This window comes from Pelobates fuscus, chromosome 3 (genome assembly GCF_036172605.1).
Source record: "Pelobates fuscus isolate aPelFus1 chromosome 3, aPelFus1.pri, whole genome shotgun sequence".
NCBI lineage: Eukaryota > Metazoa > Chordata > Amphibia > Anura > Pelobatidae > Pelobates > Pelobates fuscus.
This window is the reverse complement of record NC_086319.1, coordinates 326,887,417-326,904,543: the sequence shown is the minus strand read 5'-3', so window position 1 is coordinate 326,904,543 and position 17,127 is coordinate 326,887,417. Positions and strand designations below refer to the sequence as shown.

Sequence of the window (17,127 nt, the reverse complement as noted above, 5' to 3'; positions counted from 1 at the left end):
GGTGTTTAATATCAACCAACACGTTACAAAGTATTAAAGATTGTGATCCCATTAATTGTAAATAGGGTAAGAATGACAGAGCCTCATTTAAATAAATTAACATTTTCAAACCCCCACTCCTCCACCCCACTCACTGAACTTGCTCGCATGGGGTAAAATGTGTTAACAACCTCAATGATAAAGCACAATTATTAGATTAGTTATTTAACCCTGACTGAAAAATAAAATATCTATATATTCATATACTTATTTCAAATAGGTTTTAATATAAAAGTGTATCTGGGTTATTTACTAAAGTGAAAAGTTCACGTGAATTTCAAATTTAAGGTCAAAATAGCCAAACTGCAGGCTGGGGCTGGACCGTTAAGCTAACAGTAGGCTTAGCTTCCTAGCTCCGGTCTTGAGCCCCTAAAATATGCCTAATGTCTGCTCTAAAACATGAATGCTTGCTGGATATGATCAAGGGAAGTCCCCAGCCTCAATTGCCTAAATTATATATGTTACTCCCTAACACAGATCTGGCCCCTTGCGGCCATGTAGTAAGAGCTGGATTCCTAATGTTGCAGCAGAGAGATGATGCCACAGTCTGCGATGTTGATCAACATAAAGTCCAAGGTGGTTTGGACTGCATTTCCACTCTGGCTGGAGGGGGTTATCCCGGCTTCCTGGTTTATGTTAATGTTTCCGTTTATGGGTGCTTCACCTGTTCCTGTTGTGGTTGCCTGACCCCATAACTGCCTGAAGACTGGAATGGAGAGCCTTCTACTTACCTACTCTAGGGCACAGTTCCACACTGCTTTTATGGCTTTCTGGGCTAGTGGGCCTGTGCTGCATAAAGGCTGTTTCCCTGCTTAAATTCTGGAACTGCGGCTTCTGTGTTTTACGGGAGGCCTAGAGAGAGTTTTTCCCGTCCTATAGGACCGCGCTGCACAGACCTCCAGCTGACCGGTAGCTGTGAGGGAGTACAACTCCTGTCTTAAATGTGTGGCCAGTGTCAGGAGAGATATGCAGAGGCCTCAAGTCTGCTACACCTGAATTTTGGTGGTACAGGAGAGGTGCAGGAGGAGAATGGGCCACCTTCTCTATAGGGGGTTGAGTGGATTTCATGTGCCCATTGGAGGCACGGTCTGGCTTGGGGGAGGAGGGCAGAGGTCTCCTGAAATCTATAAAAAGCCCTATTGTCATTTTCTGATAGCCCTCTGTTCCTTTGTTGCTGTGTTCCCATTGCTTTTCCATTTCTTTTCTTCTCTATTGATTGTTGATGCACATATGCCTGAAATCTATTTTTGTACCTGTCTGTGCAGGCAGGGGTGGAACTACTTTGACAAAAGCCATGGCTGTGGTGTTGGGTTCAGCTTCTCAGATAAGCAGTATCTACGCACCCTCTCGTTCAAACAGCAAATAGCCAAATGAATAGCATTTCTCATTGCCATTTATAAATCGGCCATTTGTTACCTCAAGGACTAAACACAATAGAGAATTTCTACAATGCTTCCTTTTTTTCTTTCCTTTCTCCTCTGCCGTGTGTGCTTAGCTTAAGACCTGAGGAGGAAACCAGACACATTTTTGTCCATCACGGCACTTGTACAGGTCTCTCTTTTTCTTTTTTTCTGTTTTTCTATTTCTTATCTTTTCTACTGTTTGCAACTCTAAATATTTCACCTTCTAATTGGCTTAGCTTCCCTTGCCATTTATAAGTAGATCATGGGCAAAATGGCCACTGTGCTTAGTTATTCTCTGAAGGGTTTCACACACGGAATTGCTTTTAGTAGCAATACTATTCTAAAGTCTGCTACTTATCTTGTCATACACATACATTACGGGAAACTGCACATCACTTCTTCTTTTAGGGATCCAAGCATTCTGTTGTTATTTTTGTGGTGAATGTTCTGTATCCTGTTACGTCGTATTTACATATATATGTGTCTCTCTGTGAATAAAGCTTTGTAAAAAAAATTATATATATATATATAATTGAGTTGCTCACAGCCCAGCTATTTTGGCCTTAAAATTGAATTTTCACTTTATACATTGTAAATTTAAATAATTATCAAAAACTGATACCTGCAAAACTGAACTGCTGGACAGGGAATTATTGGATAAGATCTGTCGCCATGGACCAGAGTGAGACACCTATGATTAGAGCATCTCATTCTAGTGTGACCCACTAAACAGTGCTCAGGGGGACAGTTAAATCGATGAATAACATTTATTTTTAATTATTTTCTGCCAATATTTTTCTTCTGCCTTATCTATATAATAAAATAGTGGGTCAACATTTATGCAGACAACCCTTTTAATGTGCAAAGTACTAAATACATTTATTTTATTCATGACACGCGTGGCATGTTATTTGCTTTTAAAGAAGAAAATATCTGCTTATTTAGCGCAGTTGTTGCGGCTGTAGGTATAAAAAGTGTTCAGATTTCAGCCTCACAGGTTCACATTACAGAATGGTCAATAAACCTTCTACAAAAATCAAAACAGCACTAACCTTGAGTCTGTGTTCCAGAGACCAAGCTATATATACCTTGCAACACTCTTTCTGTGAGATACAATAACAGCCTGAAACAGTTCCCTGGGTCCACATACTGCTAACTAATAGGGGATTGTAATGACTCATGGTGTATGGCACGCTACCGGCAAGGTGGCTGTCTTTATTAAGGATTACTGCTTTATAGTTATCTCTGGATATACTCCCATAAGCACACCCCACGAGTACACCTAAATTATGTACTTTATCCCTGTTCCACGATTTTTATGGTTAAAATGATTAACTTTCTCTACTTACCCCATATTGATTAGCTCAGTATCCACAACTTGAGACTTTTCACACCTAAAGAGGTATACAGGCCACATCCCATATAAAACTCACAGAAACATTGACTTTGTTATTCATGCAACATGATGGGATTTCTCACTATGTCTGATTAGGCCCTGCATGGCCAGATGAATTTCTTCAAAGTAAGGCACCTGCGTGTCTCACCACTTGTGGATTTGTATGATTTTTTTTAAGCCAAATCCTCAATAAAAATGTTGGTTTACATAAAAAAACATTCCATCCATCCAAGTTCAGAAAATAAGTAACATTTGTTTTAAAATGTGAATTCTTTGAGAAGAAATGTACCATCTAGGAAGTAGATCACAGTGATTATTATTTGTATTTTGTAGTCATAAAGTATTGATGATATCTTTATGTAACTTAACTGTAATGAAACAGGTTTCTCATTCCCTTCAGTTGTAATGCACCATTATTTTATTCTTCCCCCCTCAGTTGATAGCTTAGAATAGAAATTCTCAACATGTGTTTTGTTTTTTTTCATTTTAATATAGGTAATAAATATAATCAATGCTGCCCAAGAGAACAGTCCGATGCCTGTAGCAGAAGCCTTGGATCGAGTGCTGGAGATCTTGAGAACCACAGAATTATATTCTCCACAGCTTGGAACTAAGGATGAAGATCCTCACACCAATGATCTGGTTGGAGGTTTGATGACCGTAAGTAAACCTTCATTATTAAGCATCAATTGTTAATAACTTTTTCATACATTTAGTTAAAAACTATGACTTTTTTTTAAAGTGTAAATCAGCAATGCAGTAACATGCTGTCTTTTCATTAATCAATGGATTTTACTTTCTCTTTTGTGTTGACTCTTGCTAACACTGTATGCTGTATGTATTTGTTCCCTTATCTTGACAGAACGTTAAGCCAGCCCCACTGATTAGATCTGTCAAATTTATTTTCTCTCCCCAAACATTTTAAACACACAAACCTTTGTGTGATTCAAAAGGCGTCATTGGCAGCCAAGCAGCCATCTTTGCATGTGTTCCCAAAACCTCTAAAAGGCATTTACAATCATGAGAACTTGTATTTGTTTTAGTTTTGGGCTCATAGTGATAATGGGAAAACATGTCCCTGACCTTTCCTTGTGACTGAATATTTAGAGAGGCTGTGCCTGAGCGCCTATAATATTCTCAATCACACAACCTGCAGTAGTCAAATATAGCAATGGCAAGACTTGATCATTCGTGAAGTTTTATGCAATAGCAATAAAATTAATCTGGCAATTGTTTCAGTATTTCAGAGGATCAAGGGCTTGACATAGACCCTCTACGGTCAAAATATTTACAGATCACTTACATGGTGATGTCTTAAAACTCTGCAAACGTACTTATGCCTAGGCATGTATAATTTGCACTATCCTTGTGTCAAGTGCCAAAATGATGGCTTGATTAAATAAGTATTTCTAAAAAAATATAATAGGAATGCTCCTGATACTATATTTATTTATAAATGTATAATATTCAGCATTATTGTTAAAGGAAACTTGTCATGATACATGAAGCACTGTAAATGAAAGATAATAAAATGTAATCTGTATATATATGCTAGCAAATTTGCTACCAAATGTATATAACTTTCGTCCTACATTCATCTTAAATTTTTGGCATTGATTCACTCACAACAGAGTAACTGTGGAGAGCATGAGAACTTCTACAGGTGTTGGCCTCCTCTCAGTCACAGCAACTACAGTGTATGTACTGTAGTTTCTGTGATTGATCCTATACAAAGCTCATGACTTTGGGCTTTGTTGACTCAGTTCTACATTAGTGTACATTACAAAATGGCAATGTTAACATTGCTGGATAGAAGTGAATATTACTATTACAGCTTTTAATTCAATTAAAGGTTCATCAAAGCTGCATAAATCCTAAAAGCATGCGCTTTACTAAAACAACATTGTAATTTTTTTTTATTTCTTTTTTTACGATACATAGAAACTGCACAACCTGCTGTTTTTATTTATATTTTTTCCTTGAAGCATTTTCTGAGCAGCTGAAAAGCCTGAAGTAAAAAAAAAAAAAAAAAAAAAAAAAAGCAACTAACACAGCAGTTTTCTTCTTTCATCTTGTTGGCACAGCACAAATGATTTCAAATGTCCTATGCTTTATCCCAGCCTGGAAACATTTCTTTATACAAAATGATGTTTCATGTAGTAAACACTTGTGGGTTTGTTCACTAGCCTGGGAGAACGTAAAATGTACAATTTAATATCTTCCAACAGTCCTGAATTTGGCAGGACTGTCATCATTTGGGGTCCGCTGATTAAAGAAACACTCAAAGCCGCAAACCACTAGAATGCACTGTAGTGGCTACAGAACTGGGAATGCCCTGGTGTCCCCTTACCCCCAACTGTAAGTAGTCAAACTGGTTTAGAATGGTTTGGCTTCTTATCTGGCCCTGTAGTGGTTATTGTGCTTGGAATGTTCCTTTAATATAATCAATCAGCACGGAGTGAGAGCAACTCGCTGAACAAAATATACTTAGAGCTTTAACAGTGTTCTGAGCAAGAGCAGGCCTTGTCCAAAGTGGTTTGTTGTCAGCCTGGCTGGCATGCTTCTAACCGCATCACAACACACCAAGTCCATGGGCCCACCTCCCTTATACCATGTTTACACCTTGCCTTGTTGGAAACTATGCATTTGTCTTCTTAATTCTTCACAATTCCTAGTTTAGAAAAAAAAAAGACACCCACTGCATGTACTTTCAGTCTCTATTTAATTCTCTTTTAAAGACAGGTTTTTTTTCCTGAAATTATTTTGACTAAAAGACATCCTTTTTTCAGATAAACTGAGCAAACTATTACTTGAGAAAAATCAATTTGCTACAATAATTGTTATAATACTAGTTTTCATTTCTGTTTTAATAGGGGAAAAAAACACAAAGTCGGAGATCTCCCTTTAGCTCAGGAAGGGTTAAATAATTGCTCATCCTGCTCTTTACATGTCACCGCCAGCATTCAGGAAATGGGCTGAGAAAACCCTGACATCTAGGCAATTCTGCCTTTCCCACATCCTGTTCTGTGCGGCTACCCATGTTAGAGGCTATTCTTCTGATAAAATGAATATTATGCAGGGAAAAAATGTCTAGAGAAACAACATACCTGTTTATTTTCTGTTGGGAAACCGCAAAAAAGAAAATGGCCTACATTTTTCTTCATTTCGGCTGCCAGGCAGAAGGACATACTACCCATTTTAATAAACTGGCTTTTAGTATTGAGTAGAGAACATTCCCAGTCTGATGTAAAATCACAGGACAGTGTATTTGTGGTGGTCTATGGTATATGACACCTGCACTCGTGGTGTACAGATATGGCACACAAAATGTTCATAACTCATGTTATGTCAGGGGTATACTTTTGCGGTAGGTAAGAACTTCCCTGAATGTTCTGCTCCAACTTACTCAAACATTACATCACTATTTAGGATACATCGGTATACTTAGAACACTCCAAAAAAACATATTTTTTTAAATGGAAAGTCAATCCTGTTTTCCTTCCACAGTTGAATCATTTAACATACTTTTGGTTTGTGTTCATGTTTCTCATAGTGATATCTCTTTGAAAGCTGAGGTTTTTTTTAAATTTGTTTTAATCAAAAGTAATGAGCTTTGAATATGAATAAAACCACAAATAATCTATAATTGTTTACTGGGCTACTCTAAGCAACAAAATAACTTTAGCTTAATGAAAGAGTTTTTGTGTATAGGTCATACCCTGCAGTCTCACTGCTCAATTATCTGCCATTTAGGAGTTAAATCACCTTTGGTTCTGTTTATGCAGTCCTAGCCACACCTCTCTTGGCTGTGACTGACATAGCCTAAATAAAAAATGGTTTCATTTCTGAGTGCATTTGATTGATTTGATTAGGAGCCAAGTCTGACTTGGTTCTCCCCAGGTAAGGGCCTCTAGTGACTGTCAGCAAGACAGACACTAGATGTGTGTTTAACCCTGCAATGTAAACATTGCAGATTACACAAAATAATGTTTTAGTTTGCATGGTTAAAGGGACACTCCAGGCACCCAGACCACTCCTGTCCATTGGAGTGGTCTGGGTGCCAACTCCCACTACCCTAACCCCTGCAAGTGTAATTAGTGCAGTTTTTTTTATAAACTGCACTAATTGCCTAACAGGGATAAGTCCTCCTCTAGTGGCTGTCTATGAGACAGCCACTAGAGGAGCTTCCGGGTTCTTAAAACACTTTTAGTGTTTTAAGAGATGCTAGACGTCCTCACGCAATGCATGAGAACCCCAGTGTTGCCGGAATCCCCATAGGAAAACATTGAGTAATGCTTTCCTATGGGGCGGTGTAATGTGTGCGCGCAGCTGTTGCCGTGCATGCACGGAAATTGCCGCGCATGCGCATTAGGTCTCCCCTGCCGGCTGACGTCGGCGGGCGAGGAGAGCTGGCGGAGCCTGACCCAGCGCCGAGGGACATCGGCGCTGGATACAGGTAAGTCACTGAAAGGGTTTTAACCCCCTCGGCAACCTGAGGTGGGAGGGAGAGAGGACCTGCAGTGCCAGGAAAGCTGTTTGTTTTCCTGGCACTGGAGAGTCCCTTTAAAATAAAGGGCCTCCACACCCAGACCACTTAATTGAGAACAAGTAGTCTTGGTGTTTTTAGTAGTACTTTAATACTACAAGTTAATTTCCATTTCTTTTATCAAAATGTATCAACTATGCAATATGTGATACACACAGGGTTATTTACTAAATTGAGAATTCAATGTGAAATACAAATTTAAGGTCAAAGTATATGAACTGGAAAAATTCTCTAAAGTCACCTATGCTTTCACTTCAGCTACTCTGGCTTTAAATTTTCAATTCACTTTGCATCTGGAAATGTAATAGAACAAGACAAAAATATTATATACAAAGATTTAAAGGGACACTATAGTCACCTGAACAACTTTAGCTTAATGAAGCATTTTTGGTGTATAGATCATGCCCCTGCAGTCTTACTGCCCAATTCTCTGCTATTTAGGAGTTAAATCCCTTTGTTTATGCAGCTCTAGTCACACCTCCCTTAATGTGACTTGTATGACATTCCTAACACTTCCTGTAAAGGGTCATCTAATGTTTATAGTTCCTTTATTGCAAATTCTGTTTAGTTTAGAATTTATTATCTCCTGCTCTATTAATAGCTTGCTAGACCCTGCAGGAGCTTCCTGTGTATGATTCAGGTTCAATTTACAGAGCAGGAGTTACAAACTTCTAAATTAAGTTACATCTGATTGAAAATTAAACCATTTTGTTTTCATGCAGGCTGTGTCAGTCACAATCCGAGTACGTGTGGCTAGGGCTGCATAAACAGAAACAAAAGTGATTTAACTCCTAAAAGGCAGAGACTTGAGCAGTGAGACATCAGAGACATGATCAGCTTCATTAAGCTAAATTTGTTTTGGTAATTATAGTGTGCATTTAATCAAAAGACCTGGACTCATTGTAGTCCAAATAAACATTGTTGCATGTTTAGTAATGTGAAACTCTGTATCCACTTATACACAGCAAAAACATCCTAAACAGAGGGGGACATTATGATAAATAAAAAGAAACTCAGAAGGATTTGATTCCCAAATAACTACTTTTAATTAGGGATATATGTGAGCTAGGTATGTGTATGGAAGTAATACAAATGTTGCAAAACCTAAAAAAATGTAACTCTTTGATGTTTTGCAGGATGGCTTAAGAAGATTATCAGGGAACGAGTACATATTTTCTGCGAAACGTATGTTTCATTTCAACAAAACTTTATATATATATATATATATATTTTTATTTTATTTTTTTTTTTGACAGGAAGTGTTTGGTTGCAAGACATGCTTATGCCATTCTATTTTCACACTTATTTTACAGAAGTCCATCCTGTTTCTGGACACTTGATATCATCTCTCTCACTTACTGATATCCCACCTCGGATAGCACAAGCGATGGATAATGAGGAAGATTGGGAATTCGATATCTTTGAATTAGAGGCTGCAACTCATAAAAGGTCAGTTCCGCACTTGCCCTGTGAAATTTTTGTGAAGGGACACTGTAGGCACCATAGCTGCTTCATTTTATTGAAGTGGTTATAGTGTTTGTAGTCCCCTGGCACCATCTTTCCATTTAGCATTAAACTGTTTTAATGTTTAGTGCAAAACATGAGTCCTTAACAACACATCTTCTCTGTGCTGCTTGAGCTAATGAGGAAGCTTTAGCCTGAGCAGCAATGGGAAACTGTGATTGGCTGAGTGTGTCAACTGACCGCTTTCAGCCTATCACCGTGCCAATGTAGGTATAAATGTATGGTTACTAGGAAATGTGTAATTTGTACCTTAGCCACACCCAGGGCAGATTAAGAGCTTCATAGACCTGGTGATCACAATTTAGACGGGCCTTTTAAAGGAAATGCATAAAATGGAAAACACAATTTATTTATTATTTTTTATTATTTTTAACACAAACTAAAAATGTTACTAGTCTTTAGGGTGCAATAATAGAAACAAATGTAACGTCTCCTTTTCAGTTCTAAATAGAAATTTGCAATCAACAAAACTTTTTTTTTTTACCTGCCAAAAAGCTGAATTGCTTAGCAATTCCAAGAGAAATACAACCAATGGTGGGCCAGTACCGTAACTCAGTGCATTTCACATTTTACAGCTTTGTAAACAGAGATACTTTCACAGACACATGGATTCACTCTCACTCACAGATTCCTACTCACAGGAACACAGTCACTAACAATTACACACAGATAGTAAGGAAAGTATTGTAAAGCAATTAAAACATACTACTAAATAAGAAAGTCTAATATGGTATAAAACCGTTTCAATAAATTCTATTTGATTATATATTCTCTTGAGTCATTGTATAATCATAGTTAAAACCAATTCATAACAACTCCCTATGTAAGTGGAATGCCACCTTCGTTTAAAGCGGCACTGTAATTCCGAACTTACCTTTGCCCAATCGATTCCTCTTCTCTCCCTCTCTCAGGATCTGTTCTTCATTTCTTCCTGTCTGCTCTAGTTTTCATTAAAACTTAAGAAAAAGTAGGGACTATTCATCTTATGGAGGTTTCCTACGCCGTGACCAGCGGAGGAGCAAAGTGTGCTTCGTTTCCGGTGGTCACAGCAATTTTCCCACAATCCTTACCTTTCCTCCCTGTTCCCGCGATGCTTCCTGTCACTTAGACAGGACGCCGGCAAAACTGCCGAATTGCGTTCTAACAGTTTCTCCATTCGTGTTAGAACGCAATTCGGGACTTTGTTTGTATCGGAATTTCATTCGAATGAATAATACTCCGATCCTATTCATTGCCTTAATAGATAACTACCTAATTCCCATGGTATCAGGGAGTTATCTACTAAAAGGCTGAAAGACCTACATTGGTCTTTCAGCCACATTTACTAATACTAAGTAAAGATTACTTAGTATTAGTAAATTCAGCCCCTACTCGCTATACCGCGAGTAGGGGCATGTCTAGTAAGCAGTGAGCAGCCCATGGCTGCTCACTGTAAAAAAAAACAAAAACAACAAAAAACCTACTGCCCCCATCCCTGTGCGACAGGTGGGGGCCATAAAGTACAATGGGGGGGGGGGGGACCTACTGTCCTTCCCACCCCCCTGGCCCCCACCCTTAAGCGGTGGGTGGGGGCCATAAAGATAATGAGAGGGGGAACCTACTGTCCTCCCCGGCCCCCACCCTTGGGTGGCTGGTGGGGGCCATAAAGATAATGAGGGGGGGACCTACTGTCCTCCCCCCACCGGCCCCTACCCCTGGGCTGCGAGTTGGGGCCATGAAGATAATGAGGAAGGGGGAGACCTACTGGGCAGTGGGTGAGGGCCCTAAGACAAATTCTCCCCCCCCCCCCCCATCAAAGGTGACTAGGGGTCCCCAAGCCCCTAGACACCCACCCCCCACCCAAATAAAAAGTTACCTCCTATCTGCCTCCCTCACCCTAAAAAATTGTGAGGGGGAATAAAATAACTAACCTGTAAAGAAAAATTAAACTTACCATTTGACGTGTTCTTTTTTCTAAAATCTTCATTTTTCAGCCCCAAAAAAGGCCAAATAAAAAACCATCATACCCGTCGAACTGAAAATAAAATAAAAAACCCGAGCGCAAAAAAAAAAACCTGATGAAAAAGAAAAAAACCCAAGTGCAAAAAAAATAATCCTTCTTCACCCATGGAGGGCTCCATGCAGACTGAGCTGTGCAGGGGAAGGCCACCCCCAATGTAATTTATGGCCCCCACCCACCGCGCAGTGGTGGGGGCCGGGGGGAGGACAGTAGGTCCCCCCCCCCTCATTATCTTTATGGCCCCCATCCACCGCTCGGGGGGAGGACCATAGGTCCCCCCCCCTATTGTTATTTAGGGCCCCCACCCGCCGCGCAGGGGTGGATGCCGGATAGTAGGGTGTTTTTTGTAAACAGTGAGCAGCCACAGACATGCCCCTACTCACGGTATAGGGAGTAGGGGCATTCGGGAGATTTTAATCTCCCTTATGCTATTATGGGGGTCATATTGACCCACATAGAGTGAGGGAGGACATGGGGGGCTTAGGAAGTGGTGGGGAGCACTGCTCCCTGCTGCTTCTATCTTTACATATTACAAGGAGGGAGCTGCACGCTGGTAGCTCCCTCCTTGTAATAAACTGAACGAACACTGATATTCAGTGTTTGTTTGTTCGTCTGATATTTCCATTCATTCATTCATCTTTCTGACAAATAAATAGATAACATTCCCGTTCGCATGCCCAAGTGTTTAACTGAGCATGTGCGGGAATCTCACAGCGCTATATAGTGTGGAAGATGACGTGTCCCACAGGGACTTCATCTACCCACATAAAGATGGCGGCGGCCTGAATATAGATCAGGGCAGAAAATAAAGATTAAACATAGGTAATATGGGGGGCTTAGGGACATATGGGGGTGACTAAGGGATCAATAAGATGTAGTGGAGTCGGGAGGTGGGTTAAAAAAAACAAAACAGGATTCGGCCACCACAGTGCCGCTTTAAATTGAACTCAAGATTAGAATCTGATCATCTAAATATGACTCAACAAGAATCCTATATCACCATACAGATCAGCACAGATATACACAGACACAGATACACAGATTTAGAGATACAAAGATTCACACATATGCAAATTTACACTTGCAGATTCATAGACACACAGATTCATGCAGACACACGCACTGACAAAATTATTCAACGTGTATATATAATAGTAAATATTAAATATTTTCAGGCACAAATAAAAAAAAAATAATCTAATCAATTCGTTAGCATAATTCGGTGCAACCAGCACTAGAACTGGCATAGGGGAAATCCCTTAAAAACATATTAGTCACGGCACACCAAAAAAACAACTCAACCCTCACGCATTCACTCGCACACCTGTCTGTGTGCTGCTTACTGTGCCCACCCTATATACTTGCCTCCTCCACCTCTTTCTCTACCACTCTTCAAGTTTATGTGGGCCGCAAACTGATTCCAACCCGGAAGTAACGGGAAGCTGCAAGTGTTGTTATGACGTAATGACGTTCCCAGAGATATCGTGGTTACTGGGAAACCAGCTAAATCGCGAGACCAAGCCGAAATGGTAACTAGGTGATAAATCAACAAATATGACAAAGTGAAAAAGTGTAATCACGATAAAAACACCAAGTAGGAATGAGATGTGAATATATATATATATCTTAATTAATATTTATTAGGCCCTTTCAATCTTCATTAAAGACTCTAATGGAGTCTAATAGAGCCTGAATGGGGTCTTATTCTTACAAAACTCCAACCCCCTTGTACAAAACCCCAGCCCCTCCTTTACAAAACCTCAGCCCCCCTGTACAAAACCCCAGCCCCCCATATAAATCCCTAACCCCCTTGTACAAAACCTCAGCCCCCCTGTACAAAACCCCAGCCCCCCATATAAATCCCTAACCCCCTTGTACAAAACCTCAGCCCCCATGTACAAAACCCCAACCCCCCTGTACAAAACTCCATTCCCTGTTTAAAAAAAAAAAAAAAAAATATTAGCATCCAGACTCATACTTTACTCACCTTGTGTACCTGGTGTCCTGCGTCTATACCCCCATTGGCGTTGTCTGCAGCCTGTGACACAGACAAAACTCCTTGAAGGCCGAGCCTGTAGACATCACATCAGGACATGGCGCCCGCCTCCATTTGCTCCTGGACCGACCTACACCCGCCTCCATTCGCTACTGGACTGCCTCTGCCAGCCTCTGGACCGCTTCCACCTGCTTTATTTCATCTCTGCCCGCCTCCAGGGCGGCAAAGATATTCATTGTGGGCCACGACTTTGACATCCATGTTAGCACAAGGCTATTCCAAAGCTCTGTGCCTTTGATTATAGTCAAGCCTGCAGCTTGTACACTCTTCCATAGCCTTGCAGTCTGCACATTCTGCAAATTAAATGAAGCCGGCTGCTGTGCTTTTTCTACATCCCCTGCATGCCACACTACATCATACTAAGCAGCCTGTGCCCTCTCTCCATCTTCAGCATGCCACTCTTCATGGCCTGCAGTCTGTGCCACCTCTCCAACGTCCCGTGTCCCTCTCCAATCCTAGCATGACTTTCTTAATGTCTAGCAGCATATGCCCTATCTCCACAGCCCCAGGATTTCAATCCTACTCATAGACATATATACACAGATTTACATACTCATACAGACATTGTGCTCATAGTTATAAATACACAGATTTACATTCATACATACACTGTGCTCATAGTTATAGATGCACAGATTTACACACTCAGACAGACAATGTGCTCATAGACATCCATACACAGATTTACACACTCACACAGACATTGTGCTCATAGTTATACATACACAGATTTACACACTCATACAGTCACTGTACTCATAAATATACATATATATCCTGTCCCCTCTGGATGGGTTGCTTGTGAAGGTTTTGTAAATTTCTGCCTTCCTGCACTGCCTAGGAGGAGTATTTAACAAGTCCGGTCCATGCAGGGCCGGTGCAAGGATTTTTGCCGCCCTAGGCAAAAGTAAAGTTTGCCGCCTCCCCCCCCCATGTGACATCACAATGCCCCAACCATATGATCTGCCATGTTAACTAACGCCAGTGCTGCAGTGCCGCCGTGTTTACATTAAAAGGCTATAGACACCAGAACCACTACATTAAGCTGCAGTGGTTCTGGGGACTATAGTGTTTATTTAAAGTGAGGTAAATTAGAGATCAGTGGCACGAATAATATACTAGATTGCCTACTTACAACCAGATGAGGATGATGATGGGCTCTAGCTGCAGTCTGGCTCCACTGGTCTGGTGTAGAACAGGCTCTTTGGAGGCTGTTTGTAACTGTGATCACAAAAATCAATGTTCTGGGAGAACGGGAAGCAGCTCCATTTTTTGGGGGCCCTTTACACAGCTCAAGGTCTGGGTCCCAGGGTCCACCTTCATGTTCCACCAATGAGTTTGTTCACAGGGGGTGGAGTGTGTAGGGGATGTCCTGATATGTGTGTAAGGAATGCATTGTGTGAATCTGTGTTTGTATGTGTAAGGGCTGCAAGGTGTGTTTCTGTGTATGTACGGGATGCAGTGTGTGCATCTGTAAGGGGTGCATTGAGTGTGTGTAAGGAATGCATTGTGTGTTTCTGTGTGTGTAAGGGATGCATTGTGTGTAAGGGTTGCATTGCTTGTGTGTGTGTGTGTGTCTGTGTGTGTAATGCATTGTGTGTGTAATGCATTGTGTGTTTTTCTGTGTGCAAGGGGTGCATTGTCTTTGTGTGTAAGGGGTGCATTGTGTGTGATTGTGTGTGTGATGGATGTCAATCTCTCCCCCCTCCCTTGTCACTCTCTTCTCCCCCCCCTCCCTTGTCACTCTCTTCTCCCCCGTTGTCACTCTTTTCTCCCCTCCCCTCCCCACTCTTATTCCCAATCCCTCCCCTGTCACTCTCACCCCCTGTCAATTTCTTTCTCCCCCATCAATTTCTCCCTCCCCCATCAATTTCTCCCCTCCTGTCAATTTCTTTCTCCCCTCATCAATTTCTCCCCCTCTGTCAATTTATTTCTCCCCCCGTCATTTTATTTCCCCCTGTCAATTTCTTCCCCCCTGTCAATTTCTTCTCCCCTGTCAATTTCTTCCCCCTGTCAATTTCTTTCCCCCGTCAATTTCTTTCCCCGTCAATGTCTTTCCCCCGTCAATGTCTTTCCCCCGTCAATGTCTTTCCCCCGTCAATGTCTTTCCCCCGTCAATGTCTTTCCCCCGTCAATGTCTTTCCCCCGTCAATGTCTTTCCCCCGTCAATTTCTTTCCCCCCGTCAATTTCTTTCCCCCCGTCAATTTCTTTCCCCCCGTCAATTTCTTTACCCCCGTCAATTTCTTTACCCCCGTCAATTTCTTTCCCCCCGTCAATTTCTTTCACCCCTGTCAATTTCTTTCCCCCCGTCAATTTCTTTCACCCCTGTCAATTTCTTCCCCCACTGTCAATTTCTTCCCCCGCTGTCAATTTCTTTCCCCGCTGTCAATTTCTTTCCCCCTGTCAATTTCTTTCCCCCTGTCAATTTCTTTCCCCACCTGTCAATTTCTCCCCCCGTCAATTTCTCCCCCCCATCAATTCCCCCCTCCCCCCATCAATTCTCCCCCCCAGTCAATTTCTTCCTCCCCCCTCCCCTACCTCTGCTGTAGCGTGGCCGAGCTCTGTAAGGTCCGCGGGTACAGGGAGCTTTTGTTTCATGTACCCGGCCAGACTAAAAGGAAGTGCACACTCAGTGTGCACTTCCTGTTAGTCCTGCCGGGTACAGGAGACAGATGTTCCCTGTACCCGCATACCATACAGGGCTCGGCCACGCTACAGTGAGGGAGTGACAGGAGGGAGCGCTGAGCGCTTCCCTCCTGTCAGCCCCTCTCCTCATGCTGCGCCCAGGCGGTGCGCCCTCATGGACGCACCAGCCCAGGCAATGCTGCAGCCGCCTGAGGCTCTCTACAGAGCGCTCGGGCGGCTGCAGCATGAGGGGGGCCAGCGCAACTGGCGGCGCCCCTTCCCAAGTTGCCATCTTGATCACAATTTCCCTGAGTTTACATTTAAATCTACGTGATGTTGGTACGTGAATAGTACCAACATGCAATATGAAAAATCCCAGTAGTATGTAGATTTGTCATATTGCCACAAACCATGCTGAATTAATTAGTTTACTCTTACAGTATAAGGAGTATTTTTTTATACTGGAGTTGGGCAGCAGTATTCATATAATTCTCAACAACATGCAGTACTCATGGCTGTGAAATAAAGCATGGCAGATATTGTATCCTTTATCATGAAGTCAGTTCAACCCAGATAAGAAGATGCCAGCTTTGTGCTCATGCATACTCAAGACATTGAATATTTAATAGATTCTGTTCTTCTCTATGTCCATCCCACCATTCGGTTGTTGTTTAACATTTTTATACTGGGATAATGGTTCATATAACTATAATGGACCTAAACGACCATTTACCTTCATAGATGTATGATACATATGGTATTTTACATAGTATGTATGTCCAGTGGATGTGGCACACACTAGAGATCATATGATGGGAAAAGTATTTTTTTTAATAATTAAGAAACCTGTAGATCAAATATGCCCTATAAGTAGATCCCCAGATATTGTAGAACCACAACTCCCATGATGCTTTGCATGCCTTTAGAATACCTTTAGAATTACAAAGCATCATGGAAGCTGTAGTTTTAAAACATCTGGGGATCTATGCTTTGGACACCCCTGCTGTAGGTGAAAGGTCTACAAATGCATTGAATGCATTGTGCTATTAAAATCACCTGGTGTAGATCAGCTTGGGATATATTTAAATCAAGCTTGGTTCCACCTCCTTTTACATTCTCATTTTAACAGATCCCCTATATTCCGACGGAGTATATCCACTGTAGTTCTCCCAAATCCCAAGTGAAGCAGTGATTAAAGCTCTGAGCTACCCAAACATCAGCCAAGACTTAATGATGGGTACAAGAAGACTGGTTTATTATGGCTCAGTGGCCAGCTTATATACACAGACCCCCAGCAGGGGGCCTCCAGCAGTAACATAGGAAACCACTCCCACAACATGCCCAGGACACTCCCACAATACTCCCAGGAGTCTCTGTGTCTGGGAGATAATTTAGTGTACTTTGCTTAAACTAATTATCTCCCAGGCACTAGAGTTGCAAAATATAAACATAAATATTAAAAATACACACAACACATATAGGAATCCCCACAAATTTATATCCCCGGATAGCCTGGATCTAAGCGTCAAAGTTGTCCA

General features: G+C 41.4%; 1 protein-coding gene across 3 annotated transcripts in view; it reads left to right on the top strand.

The window, feature by feature from the left end:
• The window catches only part of PDE8A (phosphodiesterase 8A), a 311,048-nt gene that overhangs the window by 284,379 nt on the left and 9,542 nt on the right, over positions 1–17,127 (top strand). For all 3 annotated transcript variants that reach the window (XM_063448997.1, XM_063448996.1, XM_063448995.1), the window contains exons 14-16: positions 3,334–3,498; positions 8,521–8,569; positions 8,698–8,833. In XM_063448997.1, the coding sequence (XP_063305067.1) occupies positions 3,334–3,498; positions 8,521–8,569; positions 8,698–8,833 (350 nt within the window). The remainder of the gene's footprint in view (positions 1–3,333; positions 3,499–8,520; positions 8,570–8,697; positions 8,834–17,127) is intronic.